Source organism: Mercenaria mercenaria, chromosome 10, assembly GCF_021730395.1.
Source record: "Mercenaria mercenaria strain notata chromosome 10, MADL_Memer_1, whole genome shotgun sequence".
Taxonomy (NCBI): Eukaryota; Metazoa; Mollusca; class Bivalvia; order Venerida; family Veneridae; genus Mercenaria; species Mercenaria mercenaria.
The window spans coordinates 20,329,792-20,352,543 of record NC_069370.1 but is presented as its reverse complement, the minus strand read 5'-3'; the positions used below and the strand labels follow the sequence as shown (position 1 = coordinate 20,352,543).

The following is a 22,752-nucleotide window of genomic DNA, read 5'->3' as shown; positions in this document are numbered from 1 at the left end:
AGTATTCAATCTTCAAATCTAAATGAGATGAAACAATGATTTCGAAGGACTAGAAAATATAACATTACTGAGATGAAGTCGGGGCGACATTTTTACGGCCGCAACACAGCACTTAACACACACTTTTGTGAGGTAAATAAAATCTGGAAAGCAGATCCCTCGGAAGCACCGAGAACAAGGCATACAGTAACTAGAATATGTCTGTAGGACACAGGGTGTGCCCCCCACTGGTACATTTGTCACAAATAAGGGGCAATGATTCAAATGTTTGCAGTCTCAGTTTGAGGGTATAGCCTCAACAAACATTTTATGAAAAGGATTCATTATTCTAGGCCATATACTTTTTGAGTTATGAGCATCACAAACAAAAAATCCACTATTTTGGCTATTTCAAGGGCCATAACTCTGTAATAAAAGCTAAGATTCTCAAGAAGAATGCTATGTGTGCAAGGTCACATCACGATAAAGACTCCAGCAAGGTTTCCTGAATTTACATCTAATACTTTTTGAGCTAGGCACATAATTAGGTAAAAAAGTGCATAATTAGTTGAAAAAGTGCATTTTTGTGCTATTTCAGGGGCCATAACTTTAAAAATAGTTGGTGGAGCCAGCCAAAAAATTAGAGATGTGCACGTTTATATCATGATTACGACTTATGCAGGTTTTCAACTATTTATACTAAATACTTTTTGAGCTAGATGCGTCACAAGGTGAAAATGTACACTTTTGACTATTTCAGGGGCTATAACTCTAAAAATTGGGGGCGGACCCAAATGAAAAATAGAAGTTGCGCAGGTTCATATCATGATTAAGACACATGCAAGGTTTCATCAATTTATATCAAATACTTTTTGAGCTAGGCATGTCACAAGGTGAAAATGTGCATTTTTGACTATTTCAGGGGCAGTAACTCTGAAAATAGGGCGCGGAGTCAGATGAAAAATAGGAGGTGCGCAAGTTCATATCATGAGTAAGACTCATGCAAGGTTTCATGAATCTATATCAAATACTTTTTGAGCTAGGCGTGTCACAAAGTAAAAATGTGCATTTTTGACTATTTCAGGGGCCATAACTCTGAAAATAGGGGGCAGAGCCAGACGAAAAATAGAAGGTGCACAAGTTCAACCTTAGAAAGTTGAATTAGAATATGAATTGATGAAATTATTTTGCCAAATACGAGACAGAAGTTGAGAAAATATTTAAATGCAAAAATCTAAATAAATACTTGGCAATATTTGTGGCATTTGTTGTTAACAATAATGCGAAGAAAAAAAGTATTTTCAGTTTCCCTACCTAACTTGTTTTAAGATTTTATTGAGAATGCCCCCCACCATGCCTGAAATAATACCCGAAGAGACACATTGGGTCATCCTCCACTACGAAAGAATGAAGTATTTGTGTTACACAATTGTTTGGCCCTAATTTCCTCTTTTCACAATAAGCATGGTTTACGTCTTTTTAATGTCAAAATTTTGTTTCAATGAATATATTCTATGTAGTATCAGTATTGGGCATTCGGGCAAAAGACAATCAGCTTAACATACTAGATAAAGGTGGTACGATTACGGTCTAACTAAATATTCCATAAATTGTTACAATTTAATTGTTTTTGTGAACAAGATAACACCGAACATATCAGAGACACATAATAAACGTTTTTTGATAAAACGCAAGCATATTTACAAGAGGCTAACCCGTATTTGTTATATTATTATAAATACAAAATGAAAAATACAAGAAACGTTTATCATGATTTCCTGTTTGAAATTACCATTACTGTTACTTTTAAGCAGCATAGCGAAGAACCTAACAGCGATGCTGCGAATTTGTGGTATGTCGGGGAGAGGGTTTTCATCTCCCAGCGTGTTTGGATTGTGATGTCTCCCCTTGAAAATGTTGAAAATTAGTCGACATATGATGCATTTTCATGCTATATTTCAGCGTTAATATATTCTTTTTCTTTTGCACATTTATACTACATATTACAAAGATGTTAATTTAAAAATCATAGTGTATCACACCGCTCATGTTTACTGGCAGGAATCTTTTTTCTTTCTTTTTTCTTAACGCACAAACTACAGGCAAGCACCAATAAATAACTTGAGAGCCCCGGATATTAAAGGTCCCGACCATTTTTCGTATAGATTCCTATTTATCTTGGAAATGTGTGCCTTAATAGTTCGATCGCTCTTACACGATACTTTGCCAATATTCATTAACGTTTTTAATAAAGATTAAAAATAAGTTAATTTTCAATTCCCAGTTTTAATTACTTTAGTACAAAGATACATAACAAAATGAATAATGCCACTTGAATGCTTAGATAATTAAAACGTTGAGCTGAAGGAATTGCTTTACTCATCTACTCAATCTTAGCTCAAGGGCACACTCGAGGGGTTTGTACATTAGACAAAAGTTTAGACCAACAGTAAAAATATGTACAATATATTTGGGTCATTGAAACATCGAGAGACACAATATACAACGAGATCCATGGTATATTTTATCAGGCGCGCATCGACAAAGGGAATTAGAGCACAACTGCTACACATGTGAACATAGCGCGCATGACTTCTGCATCCGAATTTTGACACGTTGCGTCTACCCACACATTGCAAATGTTTCAAGTTGCTAGGAATAATCATTGTTATCAGATCTTTCTCAAACAAAACTAAGCATTAAACAATATCTAATTTTTGGCAAACGCAAACTAAAACTACGTATTAAATGGTTTTGGTATTACGGAATCCGGATCCGGATATTATAGACTGATAGATTAAATTTGAGTGACATATAAGGCAAAACACTTTTTATACGCCCATTTTGGAAAAACATTCGTATTATGTGATGGCGTGTGCGTCTGTCCGTCATAATTCGTGTCCGGAGCATAACTTTATAACCATTAAAGATATTGACTTTACACTTGGTATAAAGGTAGATGGCGAAGGTCAAAGTCACAAATCCAGCTAAAAGGTCAAAATTAGCCATCATATTTTGTGCCTGGAGCATGACTAAATAACCATGCAAGGTATTGACTTCAAACTTGGCTATAGGTAGGTGCTGATAAGATAATGTGCAGAGCTCATAAACTAGGTATATGGGTCAAAGGTCAAGGTCACAAATTGTGATCATATTGTCATATTTGGTGTCCAGAGCATAACTTATTAACCATTCATGGTATTTATTTCAGATTTGAGAGATGTGGATGGGTGGCAATGTGAGGATGTACAGAGTGCTTGAACCAGAGTGATAGGTCAAAGGTCGAGGTTAGAGCAAGGTCAAGTCTGACATTCATATTTTGTGTTTAGAGTATAAGTTAACAAGTATTAAAGGTTTTTACTTGAAACTTAGAATATAAGTAGAAGATGATGAGAGGATATGCAGATTGCAACAATCTATATTACACACCCCTCCCTTCCATTATACCCACTCCCCCTCAAAAGGTCATTAAGTTTCATATCTTTAGTATGTTGTTACCAACACCACTCACAAACACGCACATACCCTGCTCCCCTTTCCCGTCTCCTAAAAAAAAAAAGGAATTTAGTTTCTTGCCCTTTCCTATCCTGTCACTGCAACAATCTAGGTTACCCCACTGGCATTACCCAACGCACTACCCCCAACACCCCTAATCCCCCTAAAATATTTTTTTGTTTTTGTTTTCATCTAGTTTGTTTCTTAACTTTCAGTATCCTGTCACCACACACACATATCCTGCTTCATCACCACCTCCCCACCACCACCCCCACCACCACCACTACTAAAGAGTATTTTCAGAGATCTTTGAAATTTTGCCTTTTCTTTAAATTCTGCTTATTTTCTTCCTTTGATATAACCATTCGGGCTTATATTGCACCGTTTGGCGGAGCTCTTGTCTTGCTATAGACCTTAGATAACTCGAGCATTTTTATTCTCCCCGCCAAGTCATTTGAATCTTAAGTAGCAGAGCTAGGCGATGATCTTTTTCGTGCAAATGTATTTCCTACATTATCAAATTGAGTAAACCAAGGTTCGATGGTCATAGTGTAATATAGGTATGTTTTAACTCGAGGTACTGTAGAAAACGAACTCTTCACATTTTAATTTTTTCACTTTCACGTTGTCAAGTTTGAATTGTACGTACCTGTGTAGACGTATCGGCGTATGCAAAGGTATCCCCCTGCCCACCCAACAACCCAAAATGTATTTAAAATGTTCTTAAGGTTTTAATTTACTTTTTGTTTTCATAATCCTTCCTCTTCGCAGTACATCCCCAACTTTGAGCGTAAAATATACGAGAACCGCAACTCTTGTCGGTATTGATTTTTTGCCTTGCGCGCCGTTGTAGTTGTTTCCCTTTACACTAAAATATCGATAAACAGGTATCTCACGATTAGTCAAACCGCTGCTGTAGACCTAAACTTCACGCGCGTCAACCGCCAAGAAATTAGTAAGATAAGAGATAAAAAGAAGGAAGCGGGTAACGGTATATATGGCTTTTTGAAAAGCGCATCTTCAGTCTTGGTAAGATAGAGTTATTGGAATAAGCAAATTAAAGCAGAATATAACACATCTTTAAGGCACTGTAATTAATTGTATTTAATCGAAAAAATGTGGACTTTGCTAGATAACGACCTTGTACCATGAATTTAATAATTATATGTTTAACAGCAAGCAAAATGTACAAAATATTCTGCCGTAATGCACAATGAGTTTCTAATGAAACTGGATGGATTTTACAGTAAAAATACTTGTTCAGAAAAAAGAGCTATAAAAATAATGTATTTTTAGTTCTTTGTTCAGAATGACCGAATCGTTATGCGTATGTAAGGTGTATTTTCGGTCATGTAATATGCTCATAATGCTGGGTTAAGTTATAAGTTTCGTTTAATGTATGGACCGAAAATATGAAAGTCAAAAATGCCACCTTTTAATCGTAAAGGATATACATAAAACATCACACAAAACAACTCCTTTTATAAATCCCCATTTTAAAGCCCTTTTCTGTGAAACGAAATGCTATAAAATGTTCTCAAGGTTTTGTTGTGTGTTTTTTTTTTAATTATTATTTATCGCCCTGCAAATTTCAATTTTCACTTTGCTGCATATTGACTATAAGTGTTTTACGTGTGATGTTTTATGGGCCTTTGCGAATACACAGGATGGAGACGAGATAGACACCCCAGGCTATGCTAATTACCCCAAAATACATCTGTAATAAAAATCAAGAGTTGCAAGAGACTGTAATGTACATTTGTTAAAAAAATAAATTTTATAATAGTCTTAAACACATATTATCTTACATTTTATAATTAATCTAAAATAATCGGTTTGCTCATGATTAAAATTATTGTATTATTTTCTTTTTCACATTTATAAAACTTCAATGTTTCACAATATTCGCAGTAAGATCATAAAACACTTGTCAAGCATATGGGCAGAGAAGTGTCTCCCACGCTAATCCAATATACAACCTCTATCTTATCTGCTGCTTATCAGCGATTATGTAATAGTCGCTAATTGATGGGCACTTTTGCACGAGTGTATATCAAAATCCCCTTGATCAAAATCCCCTCCACTGAAAAATGACTGGGTGTTACAAAATCCCCTTCATACTTTTGCAGGGGGTATCATAATCCCCTCTGTAATTTTCATTACAGATATATAGATATCAGTGCTCCAAATTAAATTATGTTTGCTAAAGGCATTGTATTTACGTGCTTTATGCAATAGACTTTTAAGTTGTGTATAGTTGTATTTGAACTTGATGAAATAACAAGACTCATTTCGTTTATGAATGCATGAGGGAAATGAAATGTTGTATTTAAAAAAAAAGCTATAACAATGAACACATTATTTAGATCTAACAAAAATGTAAATTGACTCACTTTTAACAGTTATAAACAGTCCAATATTCTTCCAAGTCTTCGGTAGCTCTATCCAATCCTCGATGAGTAAATTGTAAACAAACAAGCTCTTTTAAACATCGGTGAAATTCAGGCATCAATCGCACCATGCCCTTGAAACGATGACTTGTTCAAAATAACATCATTTCCATACGCATGGTTCAAAGATAACCTGTATTTTAGCATTCTTACTGAAGTATTTACAGTCCGCCACATATCCAATTTCTTTAACAATGGTCAGTTTTGAACTTCAATAAACAATATTCACCGGTTGTGTATGCAAGAGAATTATTTTTCTCCGAAAGAAACTTGTGACGTATTAGACAAATGACGTAATCTTGCTTTTGCCATATGCAGATTTATACGAGGCGCACAAGGGAAATATTACCTCTAGGTTTAAAAACACAATCAGCTGATAGAAGATAGAAATCTTGACGTATCTATGTCACGCTAGAATTATACTTTACATCTTGAAATATATATTTAAACAATGCTTAGTTGTTTATCGTTTTATCAACCTATCTATTTTATTTCATTTCTTTTTTAAATTTTGCTGTTTATATGGAAGCATCTCCGTTTTCTTTTAAGCTCGTGACTTACTCTTGATCCGAGGGCTGCTAATTTAGATGTCTTCTAAAGCGAAATCGGACCGCGAACCCATTTTCTTTATTTATTGTTATCAAATCTATCATTATTATTATAACAGATTTATATTTGTCTTAAATAACTTGTATGAACGATCCAGAGAGCAGTCATAGAGCCTACTCGGAATTTGAAGTTATTTATAATGGCGATTCCAGAATTAAATTTATGGGGGGAGGGGCGGTGTCGGACGGCAACCGAATCTTTTAATGACGGGTGGTGGGTTCCATCGGGAAATCATAATTATGGGTGGTGGGGTCCATCCAAAAATCAGAATTATGGGTGGTGGTCCTCACAAAAACCGTCTTTATGGGTGATGGGTTAATTGTAAAAATGTATAAAATATGGGTGGGTGGGTGTTTGATCACCTCTTTTAATTAATTACGGACGTTTTCCTTTCTTTTTAACTATAAGTTGCTACTTTAATGAACGCATTTTTGACATTACCGATCTAAGAAATATTATCCTTTTTGATAAATTTCTGTTCATTAAGCATTTCTTTTCTTTTTTTCTGTCTCGTTCCTTTTGAATTTGAAGTCTTGGTCATGCTTTTAGCGTCCTTAATTAATCGCTGAAAGTATGTCAGTCAACATTTCCTGACGTAATAGAATCATGTCACCGATTATGTACTGTATCTCGCACTTGTGTAGAAGTCAATAAAATCCGTGGAGACTGATTGATACCTCACTTTTCCTGCCTTTCATTCACACTCGTGTATTCTGTCTGGCACGTGAGCGTATAAATATTTTTTTTTTTTGTTATGCCACGGACACAGTTTCAGAAATGAAATCGAGGCAGGCCGAAAGGAAAACATGCGTGAATTGAGTAAAAATCTTAGCATGAAGATCACTGTTCCCAAAATTAGTCGATTTTTCCATTCTCGCATAGATACTTAAAACAGGCGTACAGAATCCACGCGCAACTCCACACAAAATCGTATGTTAGTAAATAGTACCAATTTCATTATCCGCTGCCGACGTAAATATCATAATCGTCATCATCTATATTAAGGACATACCTGACACAGGTATTTCAATATATTTGTGAAGCACTAGCCGATTCGGATTTGTTTACAAGAAAATGCTACTTAAGTCGCTAAGAAAACCCACATCAATATTCATTCACGTCTATAATTAATTATGGGAAGTCACTAATGTCGCACACAATCATATTTGAAATGTTTTCTTTACTAATACGTGGCCTAACATGTTAGTTCAACTATTTAAACTGTTGCACACGCTTCTTTCGAATTGTTCGGTTAAATCGCTTATGCAAATCGCGAACATCAATTCCTTCTTTCTCAAAGCCAGCATCGTAAAAAAAAAACCTTTTTAAAACTTATTTTACGTTGAAGTAAAAAAAAATGACGTGCGAAATAGTTCATACCTTTTCCGAAACATTACCTGTCTTTACTATTTCTTTCATACGTTAAACAGTATGTGGCCAAAAAAAATCACAAGTTGTTACTTTAGCGTTTAGCCATTTAAAGGCAAAGACATCCAGATTTTTGCTTAAAGTTTGGTCAGATTTTGAATATTAGAACACGAGGTTTTGTTGCTAATCTGTTTCAGAATGCCAAATTAAGAGATAAAAACATGCTCGAGTCGGGAATCGAACCCGGGCCGCCGCCGCGATAAAAATTTCCCTGGGGTCGTGACCAATACACCACGGAGGAATATTTAAATAAATATAAAGCTTTATGATTAAGGCAGTTTACCTCCAGTATCCCGTTATTTTGAATAAATCGCCAAAAAAATAAATAAATAGATAATTCTTATGTGTTTCTGTAACATAATCTGTCATTAACTATTAAAACTTTCATGAGAAATTTAGCAATAACTTTCTGATATCTATTTTTATGCCCCCGAAGGGAGGCATATAGTTTTTGAACCGTCTGTCAGTCTGTCGGTCTGTCAGTCTGTCCGCAATTTTCGTGTCCGGTCCATATCTTTGTCATCGATGGATGGATTTTCAAATAACTTGGCATGAATGTGTACCACAGTAAGACGACATGTCGCCCGCAAGACCCAGGTAGTAGCTCAAAGGTCAAGGTCACACTTAGACATTAAAGGTCATATTTCATGATAGTGCATTGATGGGCGTGTCCGGTCCATATCTTTGTCATTCATGCATGGATTATAAAATTATTGGACATGAATGTGTACCACAGTAAGACGACGTGTCGCGCGCAAGACCCAGGTCCGTAGGTCAAAGGTCCTAAACTCTAACATCGGCCATAACTATTCATTCAAAGTGCCATCGGGGGCATGTGTTGTCCTATGGAGACAGCTCTTGTTTTGTTGTTGTCATACTTTCTGGGGATCAGTGCTTTTAAAACAAATTTAGTAAAACATATACTGCGTGCAATTATTTTGAAAACGGACCCGCCGGCTTAGCTCAGTAGGAAGAGCGTTGGTCTACGGATCGCGGGATCCTCGGACGGGGCGTATGTTCTCCGTGACGATTTGATAAAAAACATTGCGTCTGGAATCACTCGTCCTCCACCTCTGATAATTAATGTGGGGAAGTTGGCAGTTACTTGCGGAGAACAGGTACTGGTACAGAATCCAGGAACACTGGTTAGGCTAACTGCCCGCCGTTACATGACTGAAATACTGTTGAAAAACGACGTTAAACCCAACGCCAAACAAACAAAAACAAATTTCCATAAAGAAATTACATGTCCAAAGAAATTACAAGCCTTGTCGGCGTCAGGGAGTGATATTAGTTTTAATGACTCAACACGATTCTTCCGAAACAATATTTCTGTAGAACCTGTGCTAGACCGATATATACATTTTCGTACATTGTTCGGCAGATGTTGAACACAACTTTAAGATGGAAACGGGAATAGTAACATAATGAAAATCCAGCTTAAATATACGTAAATATCGGGTCATCGTATTTCTCCATAGAACCGGAAGCAGACGTTTCTTCTTCGTATTTTGGCGGGAAAACTGCACGTGCCTTCCATGATGCTCCTTCGGAAATGACCGTGTGCTTATGGAAAATTACGTGTTGGCGTTATATTTTCGCGTCACCAGAAACGTTAAGTACTACGTTGAAACTTTCATGTAATTGTAAACAAAATGCACTACAACAAAATGAAAATGCATGCTTTAGAGCTCGAATTTTTATATTGTGCATGTACGTCCGTGACAGACTCTGAAATGTCTGTATTTATAATATTTTTCATTCGAGTTTCAGTGACAGAAAAATTAATATAAGAATAATGCCCATGTGTTATCAAAATAACGAGACATTCGCACGCACATTTGTTTTTTTTTTTAGAAATCACCTTGTTTTTGTGTTTGTTTCTTTCTATTTTCTTATTTATTTATTTTTTTTATTTATTTATTTTTCATTTTGAGGTGGCATGTCACGAATTCCCCAAGAATTAACATAATACAATAACAAACACAGTCTTTTCAAATGTTAACTCAGGCATTTTAATTTTGAGTTAACCCCTAGTTTATTGCGCTACGGGCGCCGCCATATTGGAAAGTCGACGTAACGTCATATAGCATTACGGTCTATGGGGAAAAAAGAAAAATCCAAGATTATTTCTTTAATATACACTTTATTAAAAAAATGAAAAAAAGGTCTAGAGATATTGATGTATGGGATATAAATATGTTTTTTGGATGATTTTACCGATCCTGATAATTCAGAAACGAGGTAAACGTAATAGGTGGAACAGACTTTAGTTTCGACCTTTATGTCTTCGTCAGAAATAACAACGTACAAAACAAACGACGTCACGTCCGTTTGGACGCGAACGTCAACGTGACAAAAAGCGCAAATATAGAATATATTTGTATTAATGTACATATAGATACGGATCATAATGATACGGCGGGTATTTATCGAAAACATATTTCTTCAATATGAAGCAGAGAAAAAAATAAAACCCAACATATCTACATGACAAATTTTGAAGTATACATGTGAAGCATAAGCGAGAATTAACGATAGATCTACTTATAATTATATAAATAGTAAAATAACATTAATTTAAAAGCTAACCGCACATATATAATTACAGAAACAATCAAAAAATTAAAAACTTTCATTAAAATACGATTGAAGACAAAATGCAGTCAAACGGCGGAAAAGGGAACCTTGAAGCAGTAATAAGGGGAGGTAATAAAACGGCAATAAAATATCAAAATGCTGGAAAATAGAGCCGATATATTCTTAACTTCTATAAAAATTATTATATTATTTTAAAGTTAGAAAATATATTAAAAACAATACTATACAGTGAAAATATTTAACCTGTAGGGATATTATGAAAAAGTTAGTATATAAGACCCTATTAAATGTTACTTGGTAACTGTAATCACACAGTAAACAATACGCTGGTGTTCATGCCAGATGGGTGCACGGTATTTAACCGGTGAATCCAGGACGTTTCACGTAATAACCTATCTAAATCATTATCAACAATGTCAATTGGTAAAAAACTGAAATCATCTAAATTGTGATGAGTACTGTTGAAATGGGCAGCCACACCGCTAGCATATGCTGGATCGCTGAAATTGTTAATGTCAAATTTATGACTGTTCATACGTTTAGAAACCTGTTGTCGTGTTTGACCCACATATTGCATGTTGCACTTTTTACAAGTTATGACATAAATGACATTTGATGATGTGCAGTCTGTATTAAATCTAAGTTTATACATAGAAGAATTAGAAGAACTAACGAATTCATCAGTTTCTACTATCTTGCTACAATGTGTACATCTAGGTCGGTAGCATTTGCTGGAACGGGCGCTGATGGGGGTAGGTGGCATTGCAGAATATCTAGACTTTACAAGGAAGTCTTTAAGATTTTTACCACGTTTGTTTGCATAGAAATACATAGAAACCATAGTCATCAACTTCAAACAAAAATGGAAGCAATAAGTTTTTGTACCACATCGATAAAAAATACATTGAAATAAAGGGCAAAAAATGAAGATTACTTCACGAGGTTATAAAATTTCGTTAAATAACGATAAAAATACGTTTTTAATGTTTGAAATATATTTTCCTATACAAATCTATGGTAAAACTGTTTATCGATAAACGTTATCGGGTCCGCGATCCGTGTATATTCAAGGGAGACTACTTTTGCCGAAACTACTGGTCAGTGTATTCGAATGTTGGCCATGAGATTTTATTAATGCTCCCTACCGAAACACATTAATAAAGTCTATAAAACTATTATATGTTCACTTTATGTATTTGAAACAAATTTTCGCATTTTCCCCTTTTCAAATCATTTCATGAACAGTCTTAGTTGCAGCATCTCCAAAGTTTTTGGAACAGGGTACTCGTCTGAAAATTTGAGTTAAAGACTGCTTTATTTTATATATTTAATCTTCCATAAACTTACAACCAAACAAACTATTACACTATTTGATATCTCTTATATTTGGCTACCTCGGTGTGTTTCATAATAAAGGGGGCAAGGGACAGTTAATTTGAAAATTCCACAAATCTGCACTGATACCAGTGCGAAAAAAATCATGAAAAACCCAATTTTGATAAATTCAAGGCAAGCATTGAGCGAATGTATTGCATAGACTAAGCACTTCATTGTGGTACATTTTCAGCCTGCCGATTCTGTTGCTTCTGTGATAAAAACGAGTAAAACGTAGGTTTCAGGACACTAAATTTTGAGGCAAAAATGGCCCAAAATGCACCCCTTGCGCGACCTGTACCGCATTATCTGCAAATGACTGACCTAAAACACATGCATATTTTAAAGCCTGTGGCCAGACAAAAATAATGGTGGGAAGAAAAGTGTCTCATAACCGTTTATTTTTTCCTCTATTTTGAGCTAAATCTGTATGGATGAATGACCGTTTCCATTTCGTCTAAATTCCGTTATCTCAGGTAAGACTTTAGACCCGGCCGTCTACACGGAGCTAGGAAAATCGGTTCAAGTATATTTACTTTACACAATAACTACTCGTACGCAGGAATCCTCAGTTCTATAAACATCATAAATAACCAGTTGAATATAAATGCCTTTAAAGTGCATCTGTCTATTTTATCTAAAAAACGTATCGGGCCAAATGCGAAACTGACCTCTGCCACTAAAACGAAACTAGTTGTAAATGGTTATATTACTTCCTCGTGTGATTCACGTATGCAATCGTTGGAGAAAAATATTACGAGATGGTGAGTAACTTTTTAAAATTTTAATCGACTTTAACATATAAATAAAAAAGAGAGGAAACGAAACAAACACATTGTATGCGTATAAGTATCAATAATATGTTATAAAACTAAATTATATTTTCAAACGATACTCTGCGTTTACATGTCATAACACGAAGAGTCCTTGCATTTCTTTTTAAATTTTACACTTAATATTATTAACTTTAAAGATAATCATTATATCGAATAATGTTAAAAGTATTAAACAATAACTGATAATTTATTAATTATCATCAAAGGTTAATATTTCTTCGTCAGTTAATCATAAGTTATGATATAAGACAATAAATGATAGTTTATTAATGATCATCTGATTGTGTATTGTCTACTTTCGGTTTAAAGGCCCGTGTGGTTTGGCTTGTTTGCTTCGAGAACTCTAAAGAAACGTTAACATTTCTTCGTGAGATAATCATACGTTATGACATAAGACAATAATAAATGATAATTTATTAATTATCGTCTGATTGTGTATTGCCTACTTTCGGTTTAAAAGCCCGTGTGGTTTTGCTTGTTTGCTTCGAGAACTCTAAAGAAAAGTTAACATTTCTTTGTGAGATAATCATAAGACAATAAAAATAATTCATTAATCATCATCATCAGATTGTGTATTGCCTACTTTCGGTTTAAAGGCCCATGTAGTTTTGCTTGTATGCTTCGAGAACTCTAAAGAAAGGTTAACACTTCTTTGTAAACAATATACATATATATGAGATTAGGTGTAAAATAGAACTGTAACAGTTGCATAATTTGTTGTGTGCAGACTATTCAAAACCAAAGACACTTGTCAGTGTTTAAAATGTGCTTATATTTCAGCCCGTGATTGTCGGGGCGATAGACTTTGGAACAACATATTCAGGTTGGGCATTTTCCTTCCAAACTGATTATAAAAGAGATGCCAGAAAAGCTGAAGTTAAACATTGGCATTCTGGTCCAGGAACATTAGTAACAGAGAAGACACCTACATGTTTGCTGGTAAAACCAGATGGAGTCACTTTTCGGCGCACTTGGGAAGGTAATGATAATGACACGTTTGCAAATACTAAAGTATACAGAAGTTAATATAATATATATATTCTTGTATAATAAAATCATCACTACACTACAGATCATATTGGTTACACCGTGTTTTCGTGCCCCCATCCATCTTTTTCTTAGGGTGGGGGCACTTAGAGCTGTCCCTTGTCCGTCCATCTATTCGTCCTTCCGTTCGAACATTTTGTCGTACATATCTCAAAAAGTATTTATACCAGAATCATCAAACCTTACAAGATTGTTATTCAGCTCGGGAAGTTGTGCATCAGGGGTTTTAATTTGGATTTCACACAGCCCAGACCAGAGTTATGGTATTTGACTTAGTCAAACACATGTATAAAAAGGACCTAAGTTTGTCTCGCGTGTATCTAAAATAATATTTAACCCAGAATTATGACACATTACAGGAATATCATCCAGCATGTAAAGTTGTGACCTGAAGACTTGTTAGAGATACTACACAGCTATACCAGAGTTATGGCCCTTGACTAAGTCAAAAATATGCAAAAATGGGTGTAAAAGTTTGTGTCGCACATTCTCCAAATGTATTTGACCAAGGATCATGAAACACATTATAGAAATATTATTCAGCATGTTTAGTTTTGCACCTTTGATTTTTTTCATATTTCTGTGAGCAAGATCAGAGTTACGGTCCTTGATTTTCAGAAAAATGCATAAAGGGCAAACAAGTTTGTGTCGCAAGTGTCTCAAAAAGTATTTGACTTAAAGTCATAAAATGTTTGGGGGTTGTTATATAGCATGTGAATGTGCTCACCTGGTGTACTGTTTGGGATTTCACTAAATCAGACCAGAGTCCTTGACTTAATCTAAAATACACATATAGTGCTTAAAAGTTTGTGTTGTATATATGTAAAAAAATATTTCACCAAGAGTGATGAAAACATATAAGAATATTATCCAGCATGTGAATTTATGCACCTGAGATTTTTCTTTAACTTTGAAAGACCAAACTTATGGCCCTTGACTTGTTCCATGTATCTCAAAATGTACTGACCTAGAGTGATTAAACATTCAAGGATTGTTATATAGCATGTAAAATTGTGCATCGGGCGTTCTCTTTTGGGATTTCACTCAGCTAGGCCAGAGTTATGGCCTTTCACTTGAAAAAATGTGCTTAAAAGTTTGTGCTGCATATATCTTGAAAACATTTTACCTAGAGTCATGAAACTATGTATAGTGAGAGAAATGGGGGATGTGGTGGGGTGGGGGCGGCACCTGTGTCCTATGGAAACAAATCTAGTTAAATATAGAACAAGGCTGCGTCACAATTTTAGGTCAAATGTTTACAGGATCTACTTTGTCCTGTCGATAACTCCGCCACCCACCAATGGATTTCAATATCACTTGGCATCAATGTTTTCATAACAAGTGTGTGTATCGCACACAAGACCAAGGCACTTAGTTTCAAGGCAAAGGTCATACTGTGAGGTAGCTAAAGATCTGTTTAGTGCCCTGTCCTGTCCTTAACTCTACCATCATCAAGGTATTTCAAAAGTGCTTGGCTCAATGACTCGAATATCAAGACGATACTCCGCGCGTATGACACAAGCATGAAGCCTAACTTATATGTCACTTTTTTTTCAGGGCCTGGCAAATTTTAGTCTATAACTCAGTCAATTAACGTATGTTGATATTACTTGACAAAAGATATCAAGTACGGATATATATCTCGCGCGGAAGAACAATGCCCGTAACTCTTAGGTCTATGTAACTCTTTGGGGTCAAAGATGTACAATGGTCTGTGTTCTAGTTAAATGTTAAACCCGGCGGTCAATTGTTTATATTGTCTATTGAATGACCAGTCCGAACCCGTGAAAACCATTACGGGATTGTAATATTAGTTGGTACAAATGCTCATCACAAGTAAATGATGCGAAAGATTGATTTCCTATCTCAAAGGCCAAGATAACTTTCGGAGATTAAACGTTTACAGAATCTGCTTCTTGTCTTGTCCAACAGAGAAGTTTGATACTGCCGGACGGAGGTAATTTCGTGACGAAATCAAAATAGCATCTCAAGACTTTCAACTGTAAGAGCTAAACATCTTTCCTTACATTTTACTGCGCAGGATGGATAATTCGGACAAAACACGCACTTTTGGTTTTCGTTGCTTTTCCACTGACTTACATGTATATCTGTACTTCAGAGACATTGTATAAGCATCACACGGCCTTCCAAACCTAAGAAAACGGTCATGCATAAAAAGAAACTACAAGACACATCATTAATTTCTAGTATTATTACTAAAAGGAATACGCTTTAACAGGCTTTTAGTCACAAGTAAAGTTAGACGTTGTGTAAAACACTTTAAACTCGAGATCAATATACTAGGTACGGAATTTAAATATGCCATACATATAATTAAAATTTATTACATATATTAAAAACTCTTTCAAAGCACCTTACAAAAGAATCAACAATCGTAGATGAAATGGGAAAGGAACTTCTAGCTATAGATGTGTTTGCAATGTCTATCAAGTTTATGGTCGACGATATGATGGTTGTTGTCTATCAGCGCTTGACTGGGATAATAACAGATACCGACATTCACTGGGTGCTCACAGTGCTAGCGATATGGTCTGATCCTGCAAAACAGTTTATGAGGCAGGCTGCAATAAAGGTAATCTTGTCTATTTAGATCATAGTTTGACAATACACTAGTTTTTGAACTATTAAATAAGAAATGGAAAAAACATAAAAAAATCGCTGAATATACCCGTTTATTCTCAAGCAATTTGAATGTATTTTCTTGTTGAAAGAATGTGTCTTGTAGGGAGTATTTGGATATATATATTCTTGTTGACAGAATGTGTATATGTATGAAGTATTCGGATATATTTTCTTGTTGACTGAATGTGTATATGTAGGAAGTATTTGGATTATATTTTCTTGTTGACAGAATGTGTATATGTAGGAAGTAGTTGGATATATTTTCTTGTTGATAGAATGTGTATATGTAACTGAAACTGAAACTGAATAATTTGATTAAACGCCTATTTCTATACAGTGACATATTCAATGGCGTTGTACATAATAACAATAATAATAACAGTAAAAAAACCGACAATATTAGAAATAACAATCATAACAGCCTTATCCAAACAAAAAGTCATGACCGCACCACTCGTCCTGAGGCTATTGCGTAGTAATATATGTAGGAAGTATTTGGATTATATTTTTTTGTTGACAGAATATGCATATGTAGGAAGAATTTGTATTATATTTTCTTGTTAACAAAATTTGTATATGAAGGAAGTATTTGGATATATTTTCTTTTTGGATATATTTTCTTGTTGACAAATGTCTGCTCTATGTGAATGACAGTGGTTTTTATAACACTTTGAGTGGAAATGAATTTGTTGCTTCGAAAATATATGGACGTCCGCAGCTGTCATTGTTTACTTTTAGTTTTTATACAGTATATAGCCCATATAGAATATTAAAATTAGTATGTTTCAAGCATTTGTTGTGTTTCAATCATTTTCGTATATAATAAACAAAAAATTCAACCTTTTTTCATGAATATGGTTTTTATTCTCATCTCATAGTATGAAAGAATCACATTTTCATCGAATGGTACGAAAATGAAAACCATATTCATCAAAACAGTTGCATATCCTCTATGTCCTTTTGCATAATTTTTAATTTAATTCTTATTAAGTTATTTCTTACATTTTCGACATAGTGATTCACTCCTCAATAAGTTCATTTGATATAGACACTAGATCGAACGGATTGTTCGGACAGACGACACTTATATTCAGCACTTATTATTTTTTTTCAAGTTGACAAGTCGGTAGTTTATAGTGGCTGATTTCTGCCATGTCGTGTTGGCGTGTTGGCGAGGCGAAAACACGACAACACGAAAACTCGACACATTTTACACGAAAACACTACGTTTAGAGGGCACCGAAACGAAATTTGCCGAGGTTTCGTGTTGGCGGGTATGAATATGTCGTGTTGGCGCCCTTATTTGTCGTGCTGTCGTGTTGTCGTGACGATACCTTTTTTGTCGAGTTTTCATGTTTTCGCCTCACCGACACGAAAAGCCAAAAAACCAACTTGAAAATGTAAGTTTAAGAATAAGGATTGGCCTTTATTATTTGGGCCTTTATTATTTGTATATTTCGGCCGAAACCTACCTCCACTCGGACGCCTTTATTCTTTACTGGTGCCCCCACCCCACCCCCAAACCCAAGAAATATTTCTGGATCCTGGCCTGTTAAACATACACTTCGTATTCTTAAAACGATAAATAAACATCTGACATATTATTGTACTGTTTCTTTAGTGACTATACATACATTCTGAATTGACGGTTCGTTGGAATAGAAAGAACCCTCTTCCACCTGCTTTAGAATAACTCTAAATTTAATTAGAGATGGCTGGAAAGTATTTGTCGTGTTTTCGTGCCGGCGGTGCGAAAACACGACAAATAAGATAATTGTCGTGTTTTCGTGTTTCCGTGTTGGCGGGGCGAAAACACGAAAACTCGACAAATAAGGTATATTTCGTGTTTTCATGTCGGCGGGGCGAAGTCACGACAACATGACAAATAAAGGGCGCCATCACGACATATTCTTACCAGCCAACACGAAAACTCGACAAATAAAAATGTCGTGTCGGCGCCCTCTGAACGTCGTGTTTTCGTGAAGAATGTATAGTGTTTTCGGCCCGCCAACACGTAAACACTTAAACTCGACAAATAAGCCAACACGCCATCACGAAATGGCAGAAATCAGCTACCATAGTAGTTACTTGAAGAAAGTAAAAGAACATCATCTTGGCGACGATACATTGATAAATATATTCCATAAATGACACTAACCAGGAATCAAAACAAATTTTCAGTTACATGTATTTATACAATTCTACCGTGTTCGTTTATATTTATTAATCTGCCTTGTTTTATTTAATTCAAACGAGGATTTGTGTTTAATTTTAGATGTAAATACATCTCCTTAGAAATATAAAAACACTGACACACAGTTAAACGGTTTGGTAGTACTGAACAAAACATGACAGGACCTTACTTATACTGTACTTTTGTGTTTCAGTCTTACAACTCGTAAAAGACATATCAATTGTTTTTGAAATATATTAATCTCTTTCATGCAGGCTGGTATAGTTACAGAAAGACTGACAATAGCCCTTGAACCGGAAGCTGCCTCTTTATACTGTCGTCATCTACCTCTAGATGCAACGGTTAGTGGCGATAATTTGTTGATAGCCGAACTGCCACCTGGATCAAAATACATGGTTCTCGATGCTGGAGGTAAATCAATGTATATAACATCGTACATAATTACATATTCGGTCAAATGTCAGACATTTGCTTTTTAATTTTACTTGATTAAGATTCTTACCTCAGAATTTCAATTTCTCTTTCTGCCTATTGGTTCCCAATTCATATACTAATGAGGATCAAATACGGAAAATTATACAAAACTTATCCTGACTTGTATTTGACTTTTACAGGGGGAACGATTGATATCACAGTTCATGAAGTTCAAAGTCAATATACCCTACAGGAAGTCAGAGCTGCAAATGGTGGTGACTGGGGAGGAATCATGGTTGATAAGGCATTTGAAAAATTTCTCTGTGATCTAGTTGGTAAAACTGTGTTCCAAGCTTTCAAAGAGTCGGAAACAGAAGACTGGATTTATATGATCCGAGAGTTTGAAAACAAAAAACGAGAAACAGGAATTGATTCAGTGAGAAAAGTAGTTATGCATTTTCCTGCGTCACTCGCTGAAATATTTGTTAGCCAACAAAAGACACACGTGACAATCAAGGATGCAATAGCAGCATCCACATACGCAGAAACAATAGAAATAAAGAGAGACAAGTTGAAAATTTCACATTCTGTTTTCGAAACATTATTTGAGGAGTCATTACATCACACTGTTGATCATGCTAAAGGGCTGCTAAAAGATGAAAGAATGGCTGATGTTAGAACTATCCTTATGGTTGGAGGGTACTCGGAGTCACCATTGTTGCAACGTGCAATCAAATTAGCCTTCCCAGAAATGCAGGTAGTTATACCACATGGAACATCATCGGCAGTGCTGAGAGGTGCATTGATCTTCGGCCACAACCCCGCATCAATTACAGAGAGGATACTTCGGTATACATATGGTACAGATATATCTGTGCCATTTCTGGAGGGAAAGCATCCAGAAAACAGACGCAGAAAGACTGATATTGGCGTCAGATGTAGAGATGTCTTTCATATACTTATTGAAAAGGGTACGAAAGTAAAGATAGGTGAAATGCAAATAAATGAAACTTATTACACCGGTTACCGTAACCAAAGATCAATGTTATTTCGAATATACGTTTCCAGTGAGAAAGATCCATTATATATAGATGACATAGGGTGTTCAAAACTTGGGGAAATGAAAATAGAATTTGAGGAACTAGACGAAAATCCTAGACGTGCAGTTAATCTATCTATGGTACTTGGTGGCACAGAAGTCATTATGGCACTTGAAGATGAAAAGACTGGGAATAAAGTTATAAGTTCAACAGTATTTAAGATCGAATGATGATATCTGATAATCTGACAGTTAAAAAGAAAAAGAGAGTATGGTACTAATTAAATAGAACATTTTAGGTATAATGTAGATATGTTAAAGACAAAGAATGACCTACTTTCTTGAAGTGGTTATGATAAAAAAGCAAACAGACCATTCACTTTTACAATTACATTTTTACCACAAACAATTTAATACTCTGCATAACTGAGGCCTCAATACAGCTGTTAACTAAAGTATAAGCAGCTAAAAATTGGAAAATAAATTACATAAAGATAATTATCTTTGCAAACAGATGTTAAATGTATTAGTTTAAAAAGACACTGACCAGTTTTAAATATGCTATCATTTTGTTATGCAAATTCAACATTATGATACTATACAGTTTGATACAATGTACCTGTACATTAATTTTCTGAAACATAGTTGAAAACGGTGCTAAACCCAACATAAATGAGAAATAAAAAAGGATTATTATTGTAATCGACTAAATAAAGTTTATTTCTTATCTCCGTATTACCGTCCAGCTGCATGGAAAGTTTTGTGATGATATGTTGTCGCAAGATCAAGATTTTTCAAAAGGACAAACTGATTTAAAAAATATGAAAATACATTGAAACATGTGTTCTTAAGTTAACATAAAGTCATGACCTATTTAGTGACTACTTTTCAATAACTATAAGGCTATAGAAAATGAAATTTTATCTCTATAAAATCATACTGTGACGTATGATTCTTTCAATAAAGTAAGCTACTGGTAAATTATAATAATGATATTAATTGGGCTGGAGCCAGGTGTTATTATGCACCCAATGATAAAATAATTGTTTGTTATCAAATTACTTGTAGAGAGACTGTTTGAATACTGGAAGTGAGTTTGGGTTTTCGCTCTTTGTCTTTGAATACCAATATGCATTTATGATTCACTGATGTTCGAACACTTGCTAAATAAACTTCGGTAAATTCTTTTAGGGACCATTTTTGTCAAGAGACCGTGTTTTTGTATTTCGTATCAATGGTCTCTATAGAAGTTGTTCAGAACTAGACAGCAAGCATCCTAAAATATTTGAATGTCTGTTATACATTACATTGTTGTTAGATAGTATAACAAAATATTGTATGATGTAGATACTTCGTAGTTTTTTGTCCTTACAAGGCATCAACTATAACAATTCTAATAGATGTATTATTACAAAGAAATGTGTCATGCATTAGGAAAGCATAGTTATCTCTAAGTGGATCTCTAGTTCCGAAATGATGCAAAATTTTATTAAAGGATATGGAAGGAATAATGCTTGATTTAAAAAAGGGGAGATATCTTAGGCTCATAGTGTTTGTCAACGAGCGAAGCAGGTAATAACTGTATATGAGACATGTGCCCTTCTATTCTATTCTATATATTCACTCACGGCCAGATGTAAAACCGCAATTAAAGGCAGAGGAGAGAAGGAGGAATAAGTACTCTGAAACAAATATTTACCTTAAAAACTTTATGAGTTGAGTCTCGTATTACAAGAAACTAGAAACTATGCATTTCAACATTTATACAGTCATTTTAATATTACATACTGTAAAATATGTTATCACATAAGCGCATTAGATAATATGATTTAAGTTCGTAATAAATTGATCTAAAAAGTGTGTGCTGCTTAAACATACGGCCGTACATACGTGTATTGCATGGGTTGCGTGCTACAAGTAAATGGTCAGAATCATATCTATGTAACGTGTAGTTCCTCTGAAATAATTGAAAGTTCTGAATTTTCTCACCATGAGCATTTATTGAAATACACAGAAATTTACTAGCAGATAGAATCACGGGCGAAAAGTCACATTGATTACTGCAAATGTCAGATCATGGCAAAATTGTGATGATGGTGATGAAGGACCGATGAAAACGAATGATAATAGAAAGTAATAGTCGTAATGATTGTGGATGACGAAAGAAGAACTGATGAAAATGATAAATGTAATGATGATGAGTTGAAATTCTGTTTAATCGTAGTACTCCAGTCTTCCAGATGAACCAATGGCGACAAAGAATAACTTTTGAATAGCATACTTTCTCATGTACATGGTTTTTATACGATCTGGCAAGACCATCGCCTCTTCTCCTGTATTAGTCAGGCGGGAAGCACAATATCACAATGGTGAAGCACGAAATTACGGTGGAGCGCGAGACCAAGACAGCAAAGCTCAATATCATTGACATGATTTAGCACTGATCTCCTACCAGGATAACCTTACCTTTCTCCGCTAGGTAGGCAAGAACTAAAGTTCCATAATTATACAGTTAGGCCCATAAAGGGAGGCAGTCATAAAACAACGGATTCATTGCTATTTTCTTCATTGTTAATCATTGTTCAAACCTTTGTCGAATGTAAGAAAAAAAAACAATTATCGAACATATGATTTAACAAGAAA

At 35.0% G+C, this 22,752-nt stretch overlaps 1 protein-coding gene across 1 annotated transcript; it reads left to right on the top strand.

Annotated features, from left to right (window-relative positions):
• The first annotated feature begins 12,557 nt into the window (after positions 1-12,557).
• Positions 12,558-22,125, top strand: LOC123560470 (heat shock 70 kDa protein 12B-like). The gene is made up of 5 exons (XM_053516720.1): positions 12,558-12,700; positions 13,553-13,751; positions 16,191-16,412; positions 18,911-19,067; positions 19,271-22,125. The coding sequence occupies exons 2-5, from the start codon at positions 13,722-13,724 to the stop codon at positions 20,338-20,340; spliced, it is 1,479 nt and encodes a 492-aa protein (XP_053372695.1). The 5' UTR covers positions 12,558-12,700; positions 13,553-13,721; the 3' UTR covers positions 20,341-22,125.
• Positions 22,126-22,752: the final 627 nt, after the last annotated feature.

Excerpts from the sequence above, each read along its gene's own strand:
- LOC123560470 (XM_053516720.1), top strand. The coding sequence starts at position 13,722 with ATGGAGTCACTTTTCGGCGCACTTGGGAAG. Across the intron at positions 16,413-18,910 it reads TGAGGCAGGCTGCAATAAAG|GCTGGTATAGTTACAGAAAG; the intron begins GTAATCTTGTCT and ends TCTTTCATGCAG. Across the intron at positions 19,068-19,270 it reads CATGGTTCTCGATGCTGGAG|GGGGAACGATTGATATCACA; the intron begins GTAAATCAATGT and ends TGACTTTTACAG.